At 33.5% G+C, this 19,781-nt stretch overlaps 3 protein-coding genes and 1 pseudogene across 4 annotated transcripts; 2 read left to right on the top strand and 2 right to left on the bottom strand.

Moving 5' to 3' along the window:
- The first annotated feature begins 2,386 nt into the window (after window positions 1–2,386).
- On the top strand, window positions 2,387–4,375 carry LOC125860521 (putative cyclin-D6-1). The gene is made up of 5 exons (XM_049540502.1): window positions 2,387–2,632; window positions 2,729–2,815; window positions 3,167–3,494; window positions 3,701–3,834; window positions 3,965–4,375. Exons 1-5 carry the CDS (start codon window positions 2,471–2,473, stop codon window positions 4,169–4,171), a joined length of 918 nt encoding a protein of 305 aa, XP_049396459.1. The 5' UTR covers window positions 2,387–2,470; the 3' UTR covers window positions 4,172–4,375.
- Window positions 4,376–7,268: 2,893 nt separating this feature from the next.
- Window positions 7,269–11,879, top strand: LOC125860522 (universal stress protein PHOS32-like). Of its 2 annotated transcripts, none has more exons than XM_049540503.1 (2): window positions 7,269–8,063; window positions 10,910–10,980. In XM_049540503.1, exons 1-2 carry the CDS (start codon window positions 7,343–7,345, stop codon window positions 10,963–10,965), a joined length of 777 nt encoding a protein of 258 aa, XP_049396460.1. In that variant the 5' UTR covers window positions 7,269–7,342; the 3' UTR covers window positions 10,966–10,980. The 2 variants fall into 2 exon arrangements, with proteins under 2 accessions (XP_049396460.1, XP_049396461.1); XM_049540504.1 differs by lacking the exon at window positions 10,910–10,980 and adding an exon at window positions 11,635–11,879 and having other exon boundaries at window positions 7,273–8,063.
- An 858-nt stretch (window positions 11,880–12,737) lies between these two features.
- On the bottom strand, window positions 12,738–14,089 carry LOC125860513 (berberine bridge enzyme-like 22). The gene has a single exon (XM_049540493.1). It carries the CDS (start codon window positions 13,962–13,964, stop codon window positions 12,849–12,851), a length of 1,116 nt encoding a protein of 371 aa, XP_049396450.1. The 5' UTR covers window positions 13,965–14,089; the 3' UTR covers window positions 12,738–12,848.
- Window positions 14,090–17,164: 3,075 nt separating this feature from the next.
- Window positions 17,165–19,733, bottom strand: LOC125860502 (coniferyl alcohol acyltransferase-like; annotated as a pseudogene).
- Window positions 19,734–19,781: the final 48 nt, after the last annotated feature.

Raw genomic sequence — 19,781 nt, 5'->3', positions numbered from 1 at the left:
TTAATACATGTTATTAAATTAAATCAGCTCAAAGATACTCTTAATATATAGACATATTGTGCTTAGAGTCAACTTAATTTCACAATTTATTCCAAAAGATATCACACAATTAATAATTGTTACATCTAATTATATATCACTTCCCAATTTTTTCGTAACACTTTATTCACCCATCACGTAATTAAGAACCTAATACAACCAAAGCTCACACACATTTAAAGACCATTTTGATTAACTATACTGATTTAATTTGGTTTTACATTTTAAAAAATTGATAACACTTGATTTGATTTTATTTTTTCTAAAAAAAATCTGAAGAACTAATTGAACCGAACCAAACCAACAATATATATATATATATATATATATATATTATATTTTAAGAACAATTTATCTTTCGTATATTTTCATCAAAATTTGTTTATGTAAGCAATAAAGACTCACAAAAAATCCAGGAATCAATTTTTTTTGTAATGCTAGCCGTTTTAACTATTTTTCTTTTTGAATGAATTATTGTTTTCTTTTTCTTTTTGAATGAATCATTTTTTTTAATTTTCGTGTATGATTAATAGTCTAATCAAATCAAACCAAAATCGATAACAACCAAATCGATAAATGTATATTCTATTTTATTTGATTTTAATAATTTAAAAATCAACTAAATTGATTTGATTTTGATTTTGACCAATAACCGCTCGTAAACATTCCTACCTCTAACACCTTGAATAGGTATTATTGTCCGGAGAATTAAAAAAGAAATTAATATAATTTTTTAAAAAATATTTTAAATATTCATTACTAAAATTAAATCTTTTCACCCTCTAGAGTCTAGACAAAAGAGAGTGTATATACACACACTTGTTTTTTGGGTTTCTCATATGAAGTCTGATATCCGTATTGTAGTTCAACTAATTCAAATTCACATAACCTACGTAGAGTTCATTCGGAGAAAACATTTTCTATCAAAGATTTTTTATATTCAAAATTCAAAACCGAAACTTCTAATTAAGAAACGAACAATCTCATTCATCGCCCTCGATATATATATATATATATATATATAATTCATATGATTATAACAGGTCATTGGTGATATAAATGCAGATTTTGACATGAGAAATTTCCTATATAGGACACGATAACATGTAGGGATCCTAAACTGTCTGCCTTTCTGTATACTATAATTCCCAAGTTCAAATATTAATTGTACTCACGTTTGTCACACAAATATTTTTTTAAAAATTCAGTGTATACTACCGAAGATTACGGTAAAGTGATAAGTATTTTTTTATTTTTAAAGATCTTGAGTTTAACATTTGAGTATATATAAAATCGAGTTTTATAAGAGCACTTTACCTTCAAAATAGAACTTTCCTTTACAAATTTGAAATTAATAATATCTTCAAAATAGATATCGAGCACACAGAATGAAAAATTAAAAAAACTAATTATGACTTATCTATTTCAATGGGGCACATAGCTCCAAGAGAATAGGACCTTCTTCCCACCATGAATGACTGACCCACTCTCCAAGAATCATGTGAATGACCTTTAGTGTTTTTTTTTTTAAAAAAAATTCAATTAGAAATGAAGATGTACCTAAAAATAATTTTGATGCAATATTTGAGCGCAAGTTTTTTTTTTTTTGTAAAAATTAATCAACATCAAAGGTATATCCTATAATTTGGGTTCAAGTGTATTTAGAATAATCAAAGAATAGCCGTGATGTTGATAAATTTATTTCATGTGATTAGGAGGTCATGAATTCAGACTATGAAAATAACTATGCAGAAATATAGGATAAAATTGCATATAGTTGATCTTTTATGGTTGTGTTATTTATTGGACTCCGAGCATAGTGAAAATTTAATGTGTTGGCCACTAATGTTGAGTTGGTTTCTTTGTTATTAGCTATGTCCTACTTGGTTCCCGTCCACCTCTCGACACGATGGAGGTTTCGTAGCATATCATGAGCACCATGCTTAGTGGCAATTGAGCAACTCAAGCGTACCATCTCATCTTATTCTAATATACGAACAAAAGGAAGAAGGTTAAGAAAGTGGCCTCATTATTTTTGACGAATGAGATTCAAATGAAATCCAATCTATTTTGTCCTCTAGCTCCGTCCCGATTGTACCCTGAGCTATATTAGTTGTAAATAACTTCGTAGAGTAGGACAAACGTGGCATAAGGAATTCAAGATTTTGATAGAGTTAAAATTTTCATTAATAGAGTTTCAACTTTTTAAAAAATAAACACACTACCCTGAGCTATATATATATATATATATATATATATATATATATAAATAAAAGATAATTTTAATAAAGTAATTTTCCGATTAGAACCCGACTCCAGTTCTATTTCACGTGGATATAAATAAGGAAGCCTCATAGTGAAGTTCTGCTCTGCTCTGTTTTTTCATACTTTCAGAAACTTCAACTTTTTTTGTTCTTTCATAATTTCATTCATGAAGTTCGATCTCGAGAATCCATTAACGGCCTTCGATGGACACGACGACAACGACGCCGTTTCAGCTCTCTTCGCCGCTGAGTCCGATCACACGCCGTTCTTCAAATCTACCGACGTGCACTCTTCCATTCGCAATCACTGCTTCACTCTCATTTCTCAAGTAAAAATACTGTTCAAAATCCTTAACTAATTTGTGCTGATTCAATTTTGTTTAAATCACTATGTTCTTAGTTTTTTTTTTTTTTTTGTTTTGCAGGCGCAGTTTTCGTATGATATTGATCGATTTACTGCATATCTAGCTGTTAATTACATCGATCGGTTCCTATCCAAGCAAGTTATTCTGGTAATTTATCTCATCAGTCAATCGCATCAAACATAAGCAAATGAAGAATCTGAAACAATGTATGCATATGTATATGATGCTGTAGAGAGAAACTAAAATGTGAATTTCACGATGAAATTAGTTGAAGATCTTATGGAAATTTTACTTATATGAAGAATCTGTAACAATGTCTGCATATGTATACGCTCTGCTGTAAAGATAAACATTAGATCAGAATTTTGCGATGAAATAGTTGAAGATCTTATGGAAATTTTAATTATATGAAGAACCTGAAACAGTGTGAACTTCAAAAAATGTGAATTCCGGTATGAAATTGTTGAAGATCTGATGGAAATTTTTGCTTATCTGCAGGAGAATAAACCATGGATTGTACGGATTCTCGTAACTGCCAGCCTCTCACTTGCTGCGAAGATGAGGAACATCAACAACTTATCGATATCCAATAATTCATCCATGGATCAATCTGAACAGAGAAACGATGAAGGCTTAATTTTCAATTTGCAGTCAGTTCATCGAATGGAGAATTTGATTCTCACAACGCTCAATTGGCGGTTACGTTCCATCACGCCTTTTGCGCTTCTGCAATTTTTCAACTCGTTGTTTGAACTCAGTAACGACCAGTCACTGAGTCAATCTCTCGAAGATCGAGCTTCAGATATCATCTTCAGCTCTCATTACGGTACCGTATTGTCATATCTCATCTTTATTTGTGTGTTTTTTACCATTATCTTATCTTTATTTAATAGAGTAGCGTTAAGCTCGTGCTTAATTGCGGTATTGTAAAATCTCTGTTTGATTTTTGAATAATAGCAGTAATTAATTATTTCTATCTTTAATTTAATTTATTTTTGTTTAATAAAACGTTAATCTTGTGCTTAATTGCAGAAATTAAGCTTCTTGAGTACAAACCATCAATATTAGCGGCATCGGCGTTTCTGTGTGCAGCTCACGAGTTGATTCCGCAACAAGTTCCATTTTTCTTAGTTGCAATTAACTCTAAATGCGGACACATTTATAAAGTAAGATTCTTGTCGCTATTTATCTGATTACGATTTTTTTTTTTTTTCAAAATTTAAGTAGTATACATTTTGTGATTATAAGTTACATATTTGATCTGAGTTCTATTTTCTTTTATTTTGATGGGCATAGGAGGAAGTTTTGAATTGTTGGAGTGTAATGCGGGAAATTACTGTCGATGAAGTTGTTTCTTTTAGCTCGTTGACACTAAACAGTGTGCTTGACCAAGAATGTACAAGTGAGAATGCAGATAGGAACAATAGCAAAAAGCGAAGATTGAACAATTTTCGGAATAATCAAACGTTTTATATCTCTCTCTCTCAGGTTCAACACTACTAAAGAATTAGGGATGCCAATTGGTGCAGTGTGGATTTAACCTTAACCCTACATTACATTGCTTGCATAGTAAAATTGTATGTTCTCAACCTCTACTCCATGTTGTTGGTGTTTACTAAAAAATGTGATGGGAAACTTAGAATGAAACAATTGTGGAGAACAAAATTAGTGGAAAATTGTATTCCCACCATTTTAAAGATTAGTGATCATTTTGGTATATTTAATATATTTTTTGATTTAAGATGTAAGGTTGATTTTTTTTTTTTTTACTTTTTAATATTGTGTCAAATCAAAAAAAGATACAAACAACCATAAACATAAGAACTAACTTCGCCATGCCCCCAAGGCCTAGCTCAAGTGGCAAAAGGTGGAGGATTTGTGGCTTAGGTCGCAGATTCAAGCCCCACACCATGCAAAGCGAAACCCGGTATGTAAGTGGAGAAGGGTAGAGGGACGGACCCATTATCTACCGAGTTTAGAAGGTTGTGATTGGTCTAAAGGGCGGGTCACAAACGAATTTCTCGATTATCAAAATAAGAACTAACTTTGCCATTTTGAAAAGTTACATATATTCTCTTTTCTAAGGGCCCGTTTGGCCATGCGATATGATATCATGATATGAAATCATGATATGGTATCATGATATGGAATATGAAATTGAAGGTTTGTTTGGACATGTGATATGAAATTTTTGTGTTGTATATTTTCTCATAAACATAAAAATTCCATAAGTTGTAAAACTATTAAAATAACCCCAATTGTTTATTCAATCTTATCAAATAAACAAAAATTATAAAATCGCATAATAAATGATTACAAAGTTATTTGTTTTTCAGTTAAATAATTGTTTCATCTAACTTTAATTTAATTAAAAAAATTGAACATAAATTGTATTTGATATGTTCATATCTCTCAACTACTTTTACAAATAACCTATAAAGTAGAAAAAAAACATACATTAGTGAGTAAATATTAACTAAGAAGTTAAATGCACTAAGATAAAAATTAACAAACATCACTAACTTCTAACTATTTACAAGAAAAATCAATAGTTAAATATTATTGAATAACGAAATTTTAAAAAGTTACCACAAGTTTGAGTCAAAAACACTTCTAATAAAATTTAATCAAAAAAATTATAACTAGTCGACTAATTGACTAAATATTAATAACTAATTGATCAAATTTTCCTAAGTCCTCAATCAATTGGACTTGATATCCTCCAGTCATGTGAACGAACATTTTGCAAATACTAAGATTAAGAAAGTGCAGCACCGCCAATGAAAATTGTTTTTTATCAATATTATGCTTAGTCATAAGATTAAGACGTTTTTTTTTATTATGAAAAATAAAAAAAGTATTACTCCCTTTGTTCTCATTTATATTCACCAAATGAATTTCTACTTTATCATTTATATTCACCAAATTTAAAGTGATAATAAATTTTATATTGGTGAGAATAATAAATTTTAAAAAGTAATGATGTGATTATAAATTTTATTTACATATGAAACAAATGGTTAGTAGATATAAATGTGGGGTTGTTTTAACAAAATACAAACTCATGGATCAATTATTGTATTAAAATATCTCAAATCATGATATGAAATCACATGGTGATTCCATATCATGGTTTTTGGAGAATATGATATCACCTCTCATGATATGAAATCATGAGATGAAATCAGCGTAAAATCGCATGTCCAAACGCTGATTTCATCTCACGACATCATATCGTGATATGATATCGCATGGCCAAACGCCTACTAAGTCAAGAAACATGAATCACAAAGATAATACTTTTCTCTTGATAAACCAAATATGACACAAATCTAAATTAATCGATTTGCTACTACTAAATGGAGGAGTGTTTAAATGGGAGAGAAGGCGGGGCTAAGAGAGATGAAACGTTGAAGATAAGCGTCTTTCACTTGAATTTTTGTCAATTTTAATTTCAATAGATGGATAAATAATTAAAATAATAATACTTCATCATCACTTTTACTTGTTCATTTTAGATTTTACACGTACTTTTAAAAAATAATTCTATTATTATGACTTTATTGCCATTATGCCAATATAGATTGATGTGAAGTCTTAGATGTTAAAAAATAATTTCAAATCCAAAACATACAATAAAATAATGTCACTAGTTCGAATTCGATCATATATACTACTCTCATAATTTAATGGTATCATTCAAATTTTATCCTTATGGGTATTATTTCCGTTCGCTTGTAATTATTATGGTCTTCTTTTTTAGAGTTAAACAATAAGTATTTCGATTAATATTTTACGATATATTTTTTCATCATATTGATATGCAAAAAATTACAATTTATAGTATTTTTCGTATAATTTTTGAATATTCAAATCTTTTGTTTAATATATCGAATTAATGTAATCTAATTTCACTTTAAAAATTAGTCAAATTGAATTTCAAAAAGCGTAATATGACAATTAAAAGTGACAGAGGGAAGTATCACTTATCACCGATTTGATTAACATAACAATTTTTTTTTAAGTCTCTATCTCTTAAATTTCATGTATGATCAAAGATGTAAGGTAATCAACATTAAATATCGTTCATTGGATGAAACTATTTTTTACTACAATCAGAGGTTTTGTATTCAAATCTCAAATATATATTCTTTTATTAGAAAATATTTTCTCCCGAATAAGCTCCACGTAATACGAATCTAAATTAGTACTCCCTCCGTCCCTTTTTAGTTGTCCACTTTAGAAATGACACACAGACTAAGGCAACAATGATTAGCACATTGAAATTACAATTTTACCTTTATGACAACTTTTCACTTCAAAATTACAACCACTTATTTGAATTCAAGTGAAATAAATTGGAGGGAAACAACATACACTTTTACAATTTTCAAGAAGTGTAAATAAGGGTATAATAGGAAAAAATTTGTTGTTCTTTCTTGATTTGTCAAAATGGACAACTAAATAGGGACAACTAAAAAATAAAATATGAACAAGTAAATAGGGATGGAGGGAGTAAAACTCTCAATTATCGAAAATCGAATAGGAAATTAAAAAAAAAAAAGTGTCACCTAAATCCACAGGGAAAGAATATGAAGTTGTAACCTTTTAACACGATAGGCAGCCTCAAATTCCACATTTTCTTTCACACATTTCGTCGTACACTTTCCGGGCATGGCATCACCGAAGAAGCCACCAACAGAATCCGACCGACCACCGACAGCCATCATGCACCAACCGGCTTCCCCTCGCTTCCCGCCGGGAACACCTACATCCGGTGCTAATCGGAAGATCGCAATCGCCGTCGATCTCAGTGACGAAAGCGCTTACGCCGTGAAATGGGCAGTAGAGAATTACCTCCGTCCAGGTGACGCCGTCATTCTCCTCCACGTACGCCCTACATCCGTCCTCTACGGAGCTGATTGGGGCGCTATAGACGTCTCTATTGACACAACGGATGAGAAATCGAAGCAGAAACTGGAAGAAGATTTCGACAACTTTACAAGTACGAAATCTAATGACTTAGCGCAGCCGCTTGTTGATGCCAACATTCCGTTCAAGATTCGTATTGTGAAGGATCATGATATGAAGGAGAGGCTATGTTTGGAAATTGAGAGGTTGGGGTTGAGTGCTGTGATCATGGGTAGTCGAGGGTTTGGGGCATCGAGGCGAAGCACAGAAGGAAGGCTTGGGAGTGTCAGTGATTATTGTGTGCGTCATTGTGTTTGCCCTGTTATTGTGGTGAGATATCCTGATGATAAAGATGGTGTTCCTGATGATGATGATAGTTTGGGTAATGATGGCTCAGCTAAAAAAGTAGCAAAGGCGAATGAGGTGCTTCATCCGGTGCCTGAGGAGGATTCCCTTTATCACGATGCATCGGATAAAGCCACAGGTATATCTTAATACTTACAAACTACAATGTGTATTTCATTTGCTCAGCTTAATGAAAGAAGAATTAGTTTGTGAGATGAGACTGTGAACTGTAATCAACAAATCAAAATGCGGCATTTAGTTAATATGATGCTGGTTGAAACAAAGGTTGTGACTTCGTTATCTATTAAGGACTACGCGATGTGTAGTTTGTTTTGATCACCTAAGCTAGTTGTAAGTAATGCTATATGGAAGTATTTTGATCGATTGCTGTAGGAAACTGGGATTCTATTTGCTATGGGTTGTGAATTCTGTTTTTTTAAATGATGCGATCAGAGTGAAAGCGGGACTGCTTTGGACTAATTTTTCCTTGAGCCGAGGGTTTATCGGAAACGTCCTATCTACCTCTGAGGTAGGGGCAGTGTTTTGGACGGTGAAAGGCGACCAGTGCTTGCCTTTTTGAATTGAGGCGCCAATTAATACCAAAAACTTAAAATATTTAATTGCATATATAAATATACAAAATCTCAATAGCAATAACATATATTATCTAATACAATATTATTTAGTATAAAACTAAATTGAGTAGGGTAGAAAATAAATGTAGAAGGATTGAATTTTTTTTTTTAAAAAAATGTAGGCAGTCAGTTAGCAGTAGCTTCAAAATAAAAAAAAAAGAGTAAAAAACATCGTCTGTTTTTACTGGAGAAGATAGTCGCGAAGTAGTGAGGGAGGAGAACTGGAGAAGAGAGGGCCGCGATGGAGAGAAGAAGTTCTAGGTTTGCAAAAACACGAAATAAACCCTAATATTGCCTTTTAATTATTAAATCGGATTTAAAAAAAATAAAAAAATAAAAAGGCAACGCCTTGTCGCCTCGCCGCGTCGCCACATTGCCTTTGGCGAGAAGCGAGAGGCTAGCGCCTTTCATAACACTGGGTAGGGGTATGGTGTGTGTACACTCTAGTCTCTACCCTCCCAAAACCTCACTTTGTGGGACTAGCCTGGGTATATGGTTGTTGTTGCTGCTGTAGGAAGCTGGGAATGGACTGATGAATCTTTGATTAGTTGAGCCTCTATTTCATTTTATGGAGATTCTTGTGGATTGTACATTCTGAGAGTGGTTGAAGGTTTCTCTGTTTTAGGATCATCAATCTAGTTGCTTGGCTTTGTTGGAGTGAATGAAATGATTGAGATTGGGGTTACAAGCAGTAATTACTACGTCCCTATCTCAAACGAAGTTCGGGTAAGTGGTAACAATGTAAAATCTTGGTAGATGTTAATCGAAACTTAGCTTTGGCCAAGTATTTGTGCTTTTAGCTACACCTATTTCTTATTTGATGATTTCTTCTCTTTCATTCGGCCTTTTCTAGTTTCCATTTATGTTCTCTGACCTTTGTGTTAGTTGAACATAGTTGTTCTCCCTCCCATTTCTCTTTCTGGTTAACTTATCAGTAAAAAGGAAAGTGCATCAGCTTATATTTTTCCATTTATACCTTTTCCTGAAGGGGTATGCTGGTTATGTAAGCTACTACATTAAACGTATAGATGATACACCATTAGGTAAACTTTGGATTTCTGGGGCAGATTCGATGATTGAATTTCTATTAGGATACAAAATAGGCACATTTGTCTATTTTCTAGATTTGTAGATGACATATATAATTAAAATGTTATAAGGAAGAAAATGCTTGAATGGGTCCCCAAAAACGTGTAAAATATTAAATGATCTGCTTCACTCAAAAATGTGCCAAATTGTTTCACAACAACACTAAATCAATTACATCATGCTTTGGGAGATTACTTGAGACCATGTGAAATGCTTTTGGGGGAACAAGTGTCGTGGTAGTGGAAAATGCTCAACCATTAGCCATCACCGAAAGAATGAAGAAAATGCTTGAATGGGTCGTGGATCGATTTCTGAAAACTTTTAGGTGTTTCATTTGTGGGTAGGAAAACATGGCCCATGGGTATAGAACTGACCATTAACTTAAAACAAGAGTCAAGAATAGCAAATGATTGAGGGTAAGGAGGAACAGGAGATTGATAGAAACACTTGAAGGAAAGGTAACACTGTAGTGTACCATGTACAAGAGGAGGTATGCGAAAAAAGAGAGGGTTAGGATGGAGAGGAAGAAGGGGGATGGAGGGGAAGGATATAGGATAATGAGGTAGCCTATAGGAATTTGTTCACCTAGGTCCCCAATGTTTTCAGATGGGGAAGGGCTGGCGGTATAAAGGCGAACAAGATAGAATTTTTTTTCAAGGGAGGGAGTCCAGGGAAATGGATGAGGAGAGTTCATTTCAAATGCAAGTCCAGGGGATTAGAGTTTGACTTTGTAGTGACAGTCTGAAGAAGACAAACAAGACTCATGAGTGTATGCTTATCATGAACCCTACTGGGGATGGTTGGTGGTAGAAAAGAGGCAACAAAGAGAGAGCAAGAGAGAAGTGGTGGGTGGCTGGTGGATACAGTTGTAAAGAGGAACCACTGGGGAGGGTACTCTAAGCTGGCAAAAATAGGCTGGAGACTTTGTAGAGGGGAGTGAATAAAGAGAGATTCTCTCCCCTTCGTTATCTTAAGCTTGTTTTTGTTTGTATTTCCATGGTTGAACAGTTAATTTTGCATACCTGTAGGTTGCTCTACCAAGGTTTTGAAATTTTAATGTAGTGCTGAACTTTTCATCTTGTTTATCTCCATTGATGATGTAGACTTCCAGGTGCTGAATTTGTTATTTCTCTTCATGCATCCTTTATATCTACAAGTGTGACCTACAGTTTCCCGCTGGTCTGAAATTCATTTAAGTTTAGTGTGATAATAGGATTCAAGGATAAAGAATTCACCACTTGAACTGGGTGTGATTTTTCAGCATACCACCATGACTCTCAGCATTTATATGGTATGGCATATGTTGCAAAAGTGTAGCTTTTCATTGGTGACTGGTGAGTTAGATGCTATGCTGTTAAGCTACGCTAAAATGACTCAATATTTTTAATTGTTTGTCGATTTGTGTAGAAAAGTCTCATGTAAGTTATTCATACGAGAGGCATAGCGTAAACACTTTGCGCGTCTACTGCAATTTTTGTGCTGAAGTAGCTTTAACTAATTAAGAGTATGCATATACTATTATATGTAGTTCTAACTAGAGGCCCAGGGACCTCTTTGAAAGTCCTCTTTTTTCATCTACACTACAAGACGGGCATGAAAGAAAACACAAGTGTGAGTATTGATTTCAAACTGACTGTCTTGAGTCCAATCCTTCATGCTTATACTGAAAAGTTATTTGACAACATGAGACATGTCTAAAATCCATGGAAACAATTCTTTTCTTTTCTGGAAAACTTTTTGACAGTACAAGATGGAAAATTGTCAAATATAATGTTCAAAAGAAAATGACATCTCTTGTTTTTTCCTTTCTTGTGGCCAAGTTTTTGTTTCCTTTATTCTTTTCTAAAACTATTAGCTACTCCATATCAGCAGAACTGGACATCCGTATACATCGAGTGGACCTATTACAAGAAATAGCATGTAATATATATTATGCGTTGTTCTGGATGACATAACTGATTACCAAGCTGACTTTGCATGATGCAGATACGGAGAAGGCTTCTTGAATAATGAAGACGGGTGTGCATGTTTCAATACTGACAAAAAAGGGCCTTCAATGGTGTTGACCGCGCCAGTGAGAAATGAATTTGGTGGTTCTCTGTGCCTTCTTTCCGCTAATTATCCTTTGCTGTGCTTCAAGTTCGTGAAGTCTGGAACAATTGATATTGTTCATGAGCTACTCCTTTATTCTCTCTTTCTTTTTCATTTTCCTTTTCTCTTTTGGAGGCGCGCCTGCCTGTTTTCTGGAGCTGTTATATAAGTTCACGGTTCTTGGTTGATTGCATTGATATGGAACAATGCATTTTGTCTTGATTTTTGTGGCTGTTCTCTTTTCCCTTTTGTTTGCTTCATTCTACTGGCTAAGACGATTTTGTAGGAGGCTGCTGTCCTACATGACGTTTGAGTTTGCTATTTACTTTGATTTCTAGCTATGTTGCTCGGTCCCTCCAAAAGTGTTGCTGCACCCGTGTCAGATCCAAAAACATGATAGTTGGAGGATTTGGCACACACCTGACAATACTTTTGAAGAACTCGAGCAACATATAATAGACCTTCCACTACAATCGAATCGAAGGAGTTTCAACCATTCTGCTTCCATCGTCGTATAGCCCTGTGGGCAATTCGAATATCAGAACATCCTTACACCTCTTATTCAATCTGATCTATTGGTTCAAATACCAACTCAATGGGAGGAATTCCATGACTAATTGCACGGGGTTATTGCTACCTTTCATTAACACAGATACTAGGTAACTCTATCGTAACTCTATCCACCAACGCTTAGATATACTTGAAGAAATCATCAAGTGTTTACGTTTTTCTCTGAAATTTGAACTCAAGGCTTCATGGAATAGTTGTAATGCACATGTATCGTTCTAAGTTTGATGAAATAGAATGGTTTTCACTTTTCAAATTTGAGAGTATCAATCAAATTAACTTAATTAGGAAGGTAAATGCTCTTAATAAAGAAGAAGAAAGTAACAACTTACAACATCAACAAGAAGGTACAAAAATCGCTTGTGTTTTATTTATCGATCTCCAGAAAATGAACGTTCGTAATGGCCCATAAAATCGATCTCCTCATCGAGTGAAGAAATTCGAATTTCATTTACCTTCCTCTTAAGTTGACACACTAAAAGGTGGAATACTTTGTTGAAACCTAAAAAAATTACTAGGATCCACTTTACTTTTCACCTTTGCTAACCTCTCAAAATTACCATCAAATATTTTTCACCCCAAACTCTAGAATTTGAATATCTATATTCACCATCATTTTTCCCAAAATCAAGATCCCTATAATTGAGATAACCGTTTCTTGGGAAATGTGACACAAATGGCTTCATTTTCTCATAAAGTTCCCTTAGCCATTTAATCTTGTTGTTAGATATATTTTCACTATTATCATACCAATTCACCATGTATTGAATGTTGAACAAATTTCCCTTTCTATAAGGAAATGGAATATCGAATTTCGAAATTTCATCCATTCTTCCACCTAATGGATCAAATATCATCATAGGCCTTTCTTCATCGCGAAACATAGTTCTAATCATCCCCCATACCTCTTTTGGCAATGGACTTTTCACAAAATCGGACGTTGCCTTATAGTAATTCTTTCTTTTTGGCATGGTCTTGTTCACCATAAATTCAATCGAATCGTTTATTCTCTTGGATGCAAAATACAACGTTGTACGAATCCAGGGGACTTCAAAGCATTCTTTCTTTATACATGGCAATCCTATCGCGCAATTCACTACTGGTTCTTGAAAACAATCATTTGTAACTAACTCGAATTCGGGGAAAGTTTGGTTCAACATTGGGAGTAACTCACTCACTCTACCAAGAAACAACCCTTGAAATGACACTTGTACTATTCTTTTACTTCCAATTCCCATATTTTGAATCAAAACTCTCATGAACAAATCCCGAGATAATTTATGTGACACATTTTGCCATCTCTGGAGTAAATTTATAGTCTCTCCATGTAATTTTCGACGTACTGTGAAAACAGTAAGCTTTGATGGTACGCGTACTAGTTTAACTTTCCAAGCTAAAATAACACAAAAACTCGATCCTCCACCTCCTCTTATAGCCCAAAACAAGTCTTTTCCCATCGATTCTCTATCAAGAATTTCTCCATTTACGTTCATTACACGTGCATCGAGGACATTATCAGCCGCTAGGCCGAATTTCCTCATCAAAGTACCAATTCCACCACCACTTATTATCCCACCACTCCCAACACTAGGGTACAATCCCCCTGGAAATGCAAGATTTTCGCCTGTTTTCGCGATTTCATAGTAAAGTTGCCCCATTGTCACTCCTGTTTGAATCCAGGCTGTTTCGTCATTTTTGTCGATATAAATGTCATCTAACTTGAATAAATCCACGATAACGAATCGTTCCCCTTTTTCAGAGCGAAAAGATAAGCCTTCATAGTCATGACCACCACTTTTCACTCTAATTTGTATGCCAATTTTTTTGCTACAAAATATAATTGCCCCAATATCGGATTCGTTTATCGGGGTTATTATAAAAATTGGATGTGAAGATGAAGAATTTAGCCACCTTGGATTTTTCTGACCATATTCTAAAAGATATGAATATGTTGGTGATTTTGGAAAATGTATATGTTTTTCGATATTTTTGTCTGAAGTATGGCTAAAAATGCAATTAAGAAACTCTTGTTGAGCATTAGTTTTAATAAAATTCAAGAATGAAACTAACAAAAATGGGAGAAATTGAAAATATCTTCCCATTTTTCGAAAATGAAAGAAGCTATAGGCAAGTGTCTTTTTTTATGGTGAGTCCAGGGGCGGACCTAGAGTCTGCCGAGGGGGTTCAACCGAACCCCCCTCGGCAAAAAATTACGTTGTATATTTAAGGTATTTTAAAGAAGTTTATGTTTATATATTGATTTTGAACTTTCTGAATATAAGATTAGAGGTTGACTTAGTGGTTGAGGGGTTCAAACCTCAAATCTTAAGCACTGCTCTTTTTTTTCGAAACCCCTTAATGAAAATCCTGGATCCGCCACTGATGGTGATCAAACTCTAGTGAGATTAAAGACTATAAATTAATTAATCAAATCTCAAATATCACTTGTTAACATCTCGAAGTTGACTAGAATAATCATCAGTTATTCTCTTTTCCTATATGAGCTATTACAATCTACTCAATTAGGTGTGTTTTAATATATAAATAGTGGCAGAGATTGATAATTGATATATAGTTAAGATGTAATAGTCGCAAAAAAGTGATAGTTGAGATATTATTTTTTAAAACTATTATTTCTAAAAAGAATCTAGCAAACGTTACAGTGAGACATAAAAATCTGGTTATCAGCATGGAATTTTTGACTTTGAAAAGTATACTATTTTTGTCAGTATTATTGGAAAAAAGAAAGATGCTTGTTTAGTCAATAATTTTTTTTTTTTTAGGATGAGGATGATAATATTTATTGATGGAAAAAGGATAAATATATTTGAACTATCGTAAATAATATGTAGATATTCTCTGTCATATTGTCCATGTCATCCAAAAACTAGAGCATATATACCCTTTATACTAATGGATATACACGTGTCATAATCTGATCCACAGATCGACATTTATTAGATATTGGATCGATGGATAAGATTGCGCCATGTGTCCCTATTTAGTCTTCCGTTAAAGTGAAGGACATATATGCTCTTAGTGGCGGAGCCAGAAATTTCAGTAAGAGGGTCCAAAAATTAAATAACAAAAGTTCTTTTTAAAAGGGGGAAAATATTGTTCCATGTGAGATTTGAACACGTGAGCACTAACTCATTAAAGATGTCGAAACATACATTCAAGATATCTTAAACCACTAGGCTATAACAACCTATTACATCAAGGGTGTCCAAAATATGTTATTTAATCACTTCGTATATAATTTTACTTGTATATGCGGTATTTTTTCCGACGAAGGGTGTCCAATTGGACACCCTGGCATACATGTGCCTACGCCACTGTATGCTCTAGTTATTGAATGACAGAGAACGGAGGATATTTACATACCATTTACGATATAATTTAGAGGTATATTTGTCCTTTTTTCCTTTATTGATTATTGAGCTGGCAAGGACCATTTGGATTTTGGCTGTAAGCTAAAAAAACGACTTTTATTTATTGTATGTATTAGACTATTAGCTCTATATATTTGGAATATAGCACCTAAAATATCCTTTTGGTGTTACTTCTTTGGCCATGTTAGCTTTAATTTAAGTGGTTCATATTCAAGTGCGAAGTTGGAATTTTTATTAAAAATATTATAATTTAATAAGATTAATAATTATATATTTTGTAAAATTTCACTAAGTGGGGTTTGAGGAGAGTAGAGTGCAAGCAAATCTATATCACTATCTCATGAAGGTAGATAGACTATTTCTGAAAGATTCTTGATTCAAGTGCACCAAATCCAAATAAAAGAAGAAAATAGTGACGAATGCATAACAATTAATAAGAAAAAATAATGTGAAGTCTACAAGAAAGAAACAATAATAACAAAAACAACAAAATAGTGCGGTAATCGAAATACAATAAACAACACATGACAAGAACTACAAGGGTACAAGTACAACTAATACTACAACATACACTAATAAGCCTATACCACGCCATTAAGTCGGAATTTTTATTAAAAATATTATAATTTAATAAGATTAATAATAATATATTTTATAAAATTTCACTAAGTAGGGTTTGAGGAGAGTAGAGTGTATGCAGACCTATATCACTACCTCGTGGAGGTGGAGAGACTATTTCTGAAAGACTCTTGATTCAAGTGCATAAAATCCAAGTAAAAGAAAAAAATAGTGACGAAAGCATAACAATTAATAAGAAAAATAGTGTGAAGTCTACAAGAAAGATATAATAACAACAACAACAAAATAATGCGATAATCGAAATACAATAAGCACCACATGACAAGAACTACAAGGGTACAAGTACAACTAGTACTACGACAGACACTAATAAGTCTATACCTTCGCAAGCCAAGACAACACTCCACCCCTACTAACCTTCTAGCCTAATACGTGACCACCACTCTTTCCTATCTAAAGTAATATCCTCGATAATATGAAGTTACATCATGTCCTATCTAATCACCTCTCCCCAATACCTTTTTAGCCTATGGGTAGAGACTAGAGCCCTACAACGACAAACATAATATAATTACTAGTAATTAAATATTTTTCAAGTTATTATATCTTGAGACTTTCTAGAAATAGTTGCATATTGTAGGTTGATTTAACTTGCCAAGGTAAAAAAACAACATAGTAACGGCATAAAGTCTTTTTTTAATTGAATAAACCACTCTTACATGACGAAGAAATCAAGAAAATGAAGAACTACATGTGTTACATACATATCCCAATTATAAATAACATTTTTATATATTCACAGGACGATAAATAAAACAAGAAAAAAATGTTATAAGTGCTTAGATACGATAGTTGGATGTGACTCAATGACTAAAGACAGACTATAGTCAAATCAAGTTGAGATAATTTGCAGTCAGAAGTTCGAACATGTGGGATGGAGAAGCCTCAATAAGTTCCATTTGCCATTTCACGAGATGCATATACACAATCCAATCTCCATTTCCTTTAGGGCTTGGCATCGGCATCACATATCCGGCTTTTCTGGCCCACGGAAAATGGTATGACCAGAAGGCTGGTTGATCCCATTCGAAATTAATCTTTTTCGCAGGAAAATGTTGCCCCAATGACACTACCACCGTGGTTCCATCACCATTCATGGCATATATTTTTGCGATAGATGGTTCATAACGATGCGCCTCAACCCAATCTATCAATCCAAGAAAATGCTCTTGTGTTTTCGCGATATCAAGAAATTCATGGACTACATTTGCCACCCAATGTAACAACTTCTCTTTTAGCTCCTCAACTTTTTTCTCTCCAAATGGGATGGAGAGAACATTACCAAAATACCCTTTTAGCGATTTATCTTGATTATTAACATCTACATTATTACTTATCAATCTAGTCCGACCATCAACCACAATACCAAACCTAAAATTGTTGAAACCCGACGTTTCTTTATTAATTCCACATGCAATAGTTTTCCACAGGAAAGCGCTGAATGATTCAAGTTTAGACCTCTGGGAGTACTTCGTGCCTTTTTTGTCATGACAATTGGCTAATGATTGAAGGTGCTCAATTTTGTCACCCGTGACATAGTAAATTCTACTAATGACTTGATCGTTAGGGTTAAGGATTTCGGATTTCATGGGAGGTAGGGTTGATACTGGTACGTATAAGTCATCGATCGAGTCATCATAGTAACCAGGATGTCGAGGAAAAAGGGACGATCGTTGAAACGATGGGAACTGAGAGAGTGGCTTNGGTAGGGTTGATACTGGTACGTATAAGTCATCGATCGAGTCATCATAGTAACCAGGATGTCGAGGAAAAAGGGACGATCGTCGAAACGATGGGAGCTGAGAGAGTGGCTTGCATTGAGCTAATTCAGACCATGACACAAGAAACAAGTTGGCTGAGTATGCATCAGCAACTCTATGATCAAATGTGCAACCCACAATTATTCCTCCACATTTGAGTTGTGTAACCTGCACCAAAAAATTGAATTATAAATTATTCAATAAACAAAACAAGAGTACAAAGTTAGGTTATGAGGGTTATCAACTTTTATTGCTTAAAAGAGTTAGTACTACCTTAATCTCAATTTACGTGTCATACGTTTCTTTTTAATTTGTTTTAAGGATATATTTTTTTATATATTCAACATCACAAATTTTAACAACTTCATTTTTTTTTCTAAACATTTTTGTTGAAAACATAATTAGTTAAGTAAATAAAAATATGTTTCATCTACTCTTTTTGTTCACTTTTATAAATCCATTATTCCAAAAACAAAAAAGATTTTCACTTTTATTTGTCAATTAATTTTAACATATAAAAAAAATACATTTTTTTCCTATTTTACTCTCAACGATTATTAATTAATGTTGTCCAAATCATTTTGCAAGATCGAAGATTAAACACTAACTACTATGGTTTAATGTCGATTATTATTTAATTTCTTAAGGTATGCAAAGTTCAAGCTGAACAAGTAAAAGTGAACCCAAGGAATAACAACTTAGCTTATGTTATTCGATGATAATTAAAGATAGTTACACACTTCACAGTTTTAAAGTAGATAAAGGCACTCTATGACTTTATTCTTATCCTTGCTCGTTATAAAAGAATAAAAGTTTTTGTGTGTTTGACTCTTGAAAAGAATCAGACTCCCTATATATGAAATGGTAGGTTCATGATTTAGAGTTTATAAATGTAAGATTTACTTTTAAGTTACTAGATTCTAACTTAATAATTTATACATATTAAATAAATTTCTCAAGACAAATACAAAATTTAAGTCAAAGTGATCACTTAGTTTTGTCAAATCCATAACCCGAATTGTACATCCACCCTTAGGCATGTCACCTAGGTAGAGTTAAGGTTATTACATCTTATCATTCCCAGACGCCACTTTTAAACTGATTACTGGACATGTTATCGTTGTTATGTTTGGGACATTTACTAGGTCACATGCATGAAAAAAAGGAGAAATTGTTTTGCACACAATTATTAAGACATATTTTACCTGAATAGCAAGAACACCATGCTTCTTTTTAGGAACAAATTTCCCCTCATACTTTCATCTGGATTATAAAAATTAATCTCTTTAAGCTCAACATCACCAAAAGCTTCAATAAAAGAAACACCACCATTATTGCAAAGAAGCTCCGGTTCTCCCGCTGAATTTTCAACTATTTCTCCAGAAAATGCATAGTAAGAAACTAATGTTTCAGCCAAACATGTTTTGAGTATTTTTACGATTGAGTTAAATTCTAAATTCATATTAATTTTCTCCGAAACAATAATGGGATTTAGATAGCAGAACATTACTCCGACCTCCAATAGAGGTAAGAGTAAATCAAGATTAGATAATGGTAGCCAATGTTCTTGCATTGGCAACACTGCTGCCACTGCTTCACTCTTGTTCACTTTCACATTGAAGTCTTTTTTGCACATATTTTGTTGTTTGGAGTTGTGTGTGTGTGTGTGGGAGGGGGGGGGGGG

This window comes from Solanum stenotomum, chromosome 3, assembly GCF_019186545.1.
Source record: "Solanum stenotomum isolate F172 chromosome 3, ASM1918654v1, whole genome shotgun sequence".
Lineage (NCBI taxonomy): Eukaryota > Viridiplantae > Streptophyta > Magnoliopsida > Solanales > Solanaceae > Solanum > Solanum stenotomum.
This window is presented reverse-complemented; position numbering and strand designations above follow the sequence as displayed.

Coding starts and splice junctions, on each gene's coding strand:
- LOC125860522 (XM_049540503.1), top strand. CDS start 7,343: ATGGCATCACCGAAGAAGCCACCAACAGAATCCGACCGACCACCGACA. Junction 8,064..10,909: donor TGCATCGGATAAAGCCACAG/GTATATCTTAAT, acceptor GTGATTTTTCAG/CATACCACCATGACTCTCAG.
- LOC125860521 (XM_049540502.1), top strand. CDS start 2,471: ATGAAGTTCGATCTCGAGAATCCATTAACGGCCTTCGATGGACACGAC. Junction 3,495..3,700: donor CATCTTCAGCTCTCATTACG/GTACCGTATTGT, acceptor GCTTAATTGCAG/AAATTAAGCTTCTTGAGTAC. Junction 3,835..3,964: donor AATGCGGACACATTTATAAA/GTAAGATTCTTG, acceptor TGATGGGCATAG/GAGGAAGTTTTGAATTGTTG.
- LOC125860513 (XM_049540493.1), bottom strand. CDS start 13,964: ATGGGGCAACTTTACTATGAAATCGCGAAAACAGGCGAAAATCTTGCA.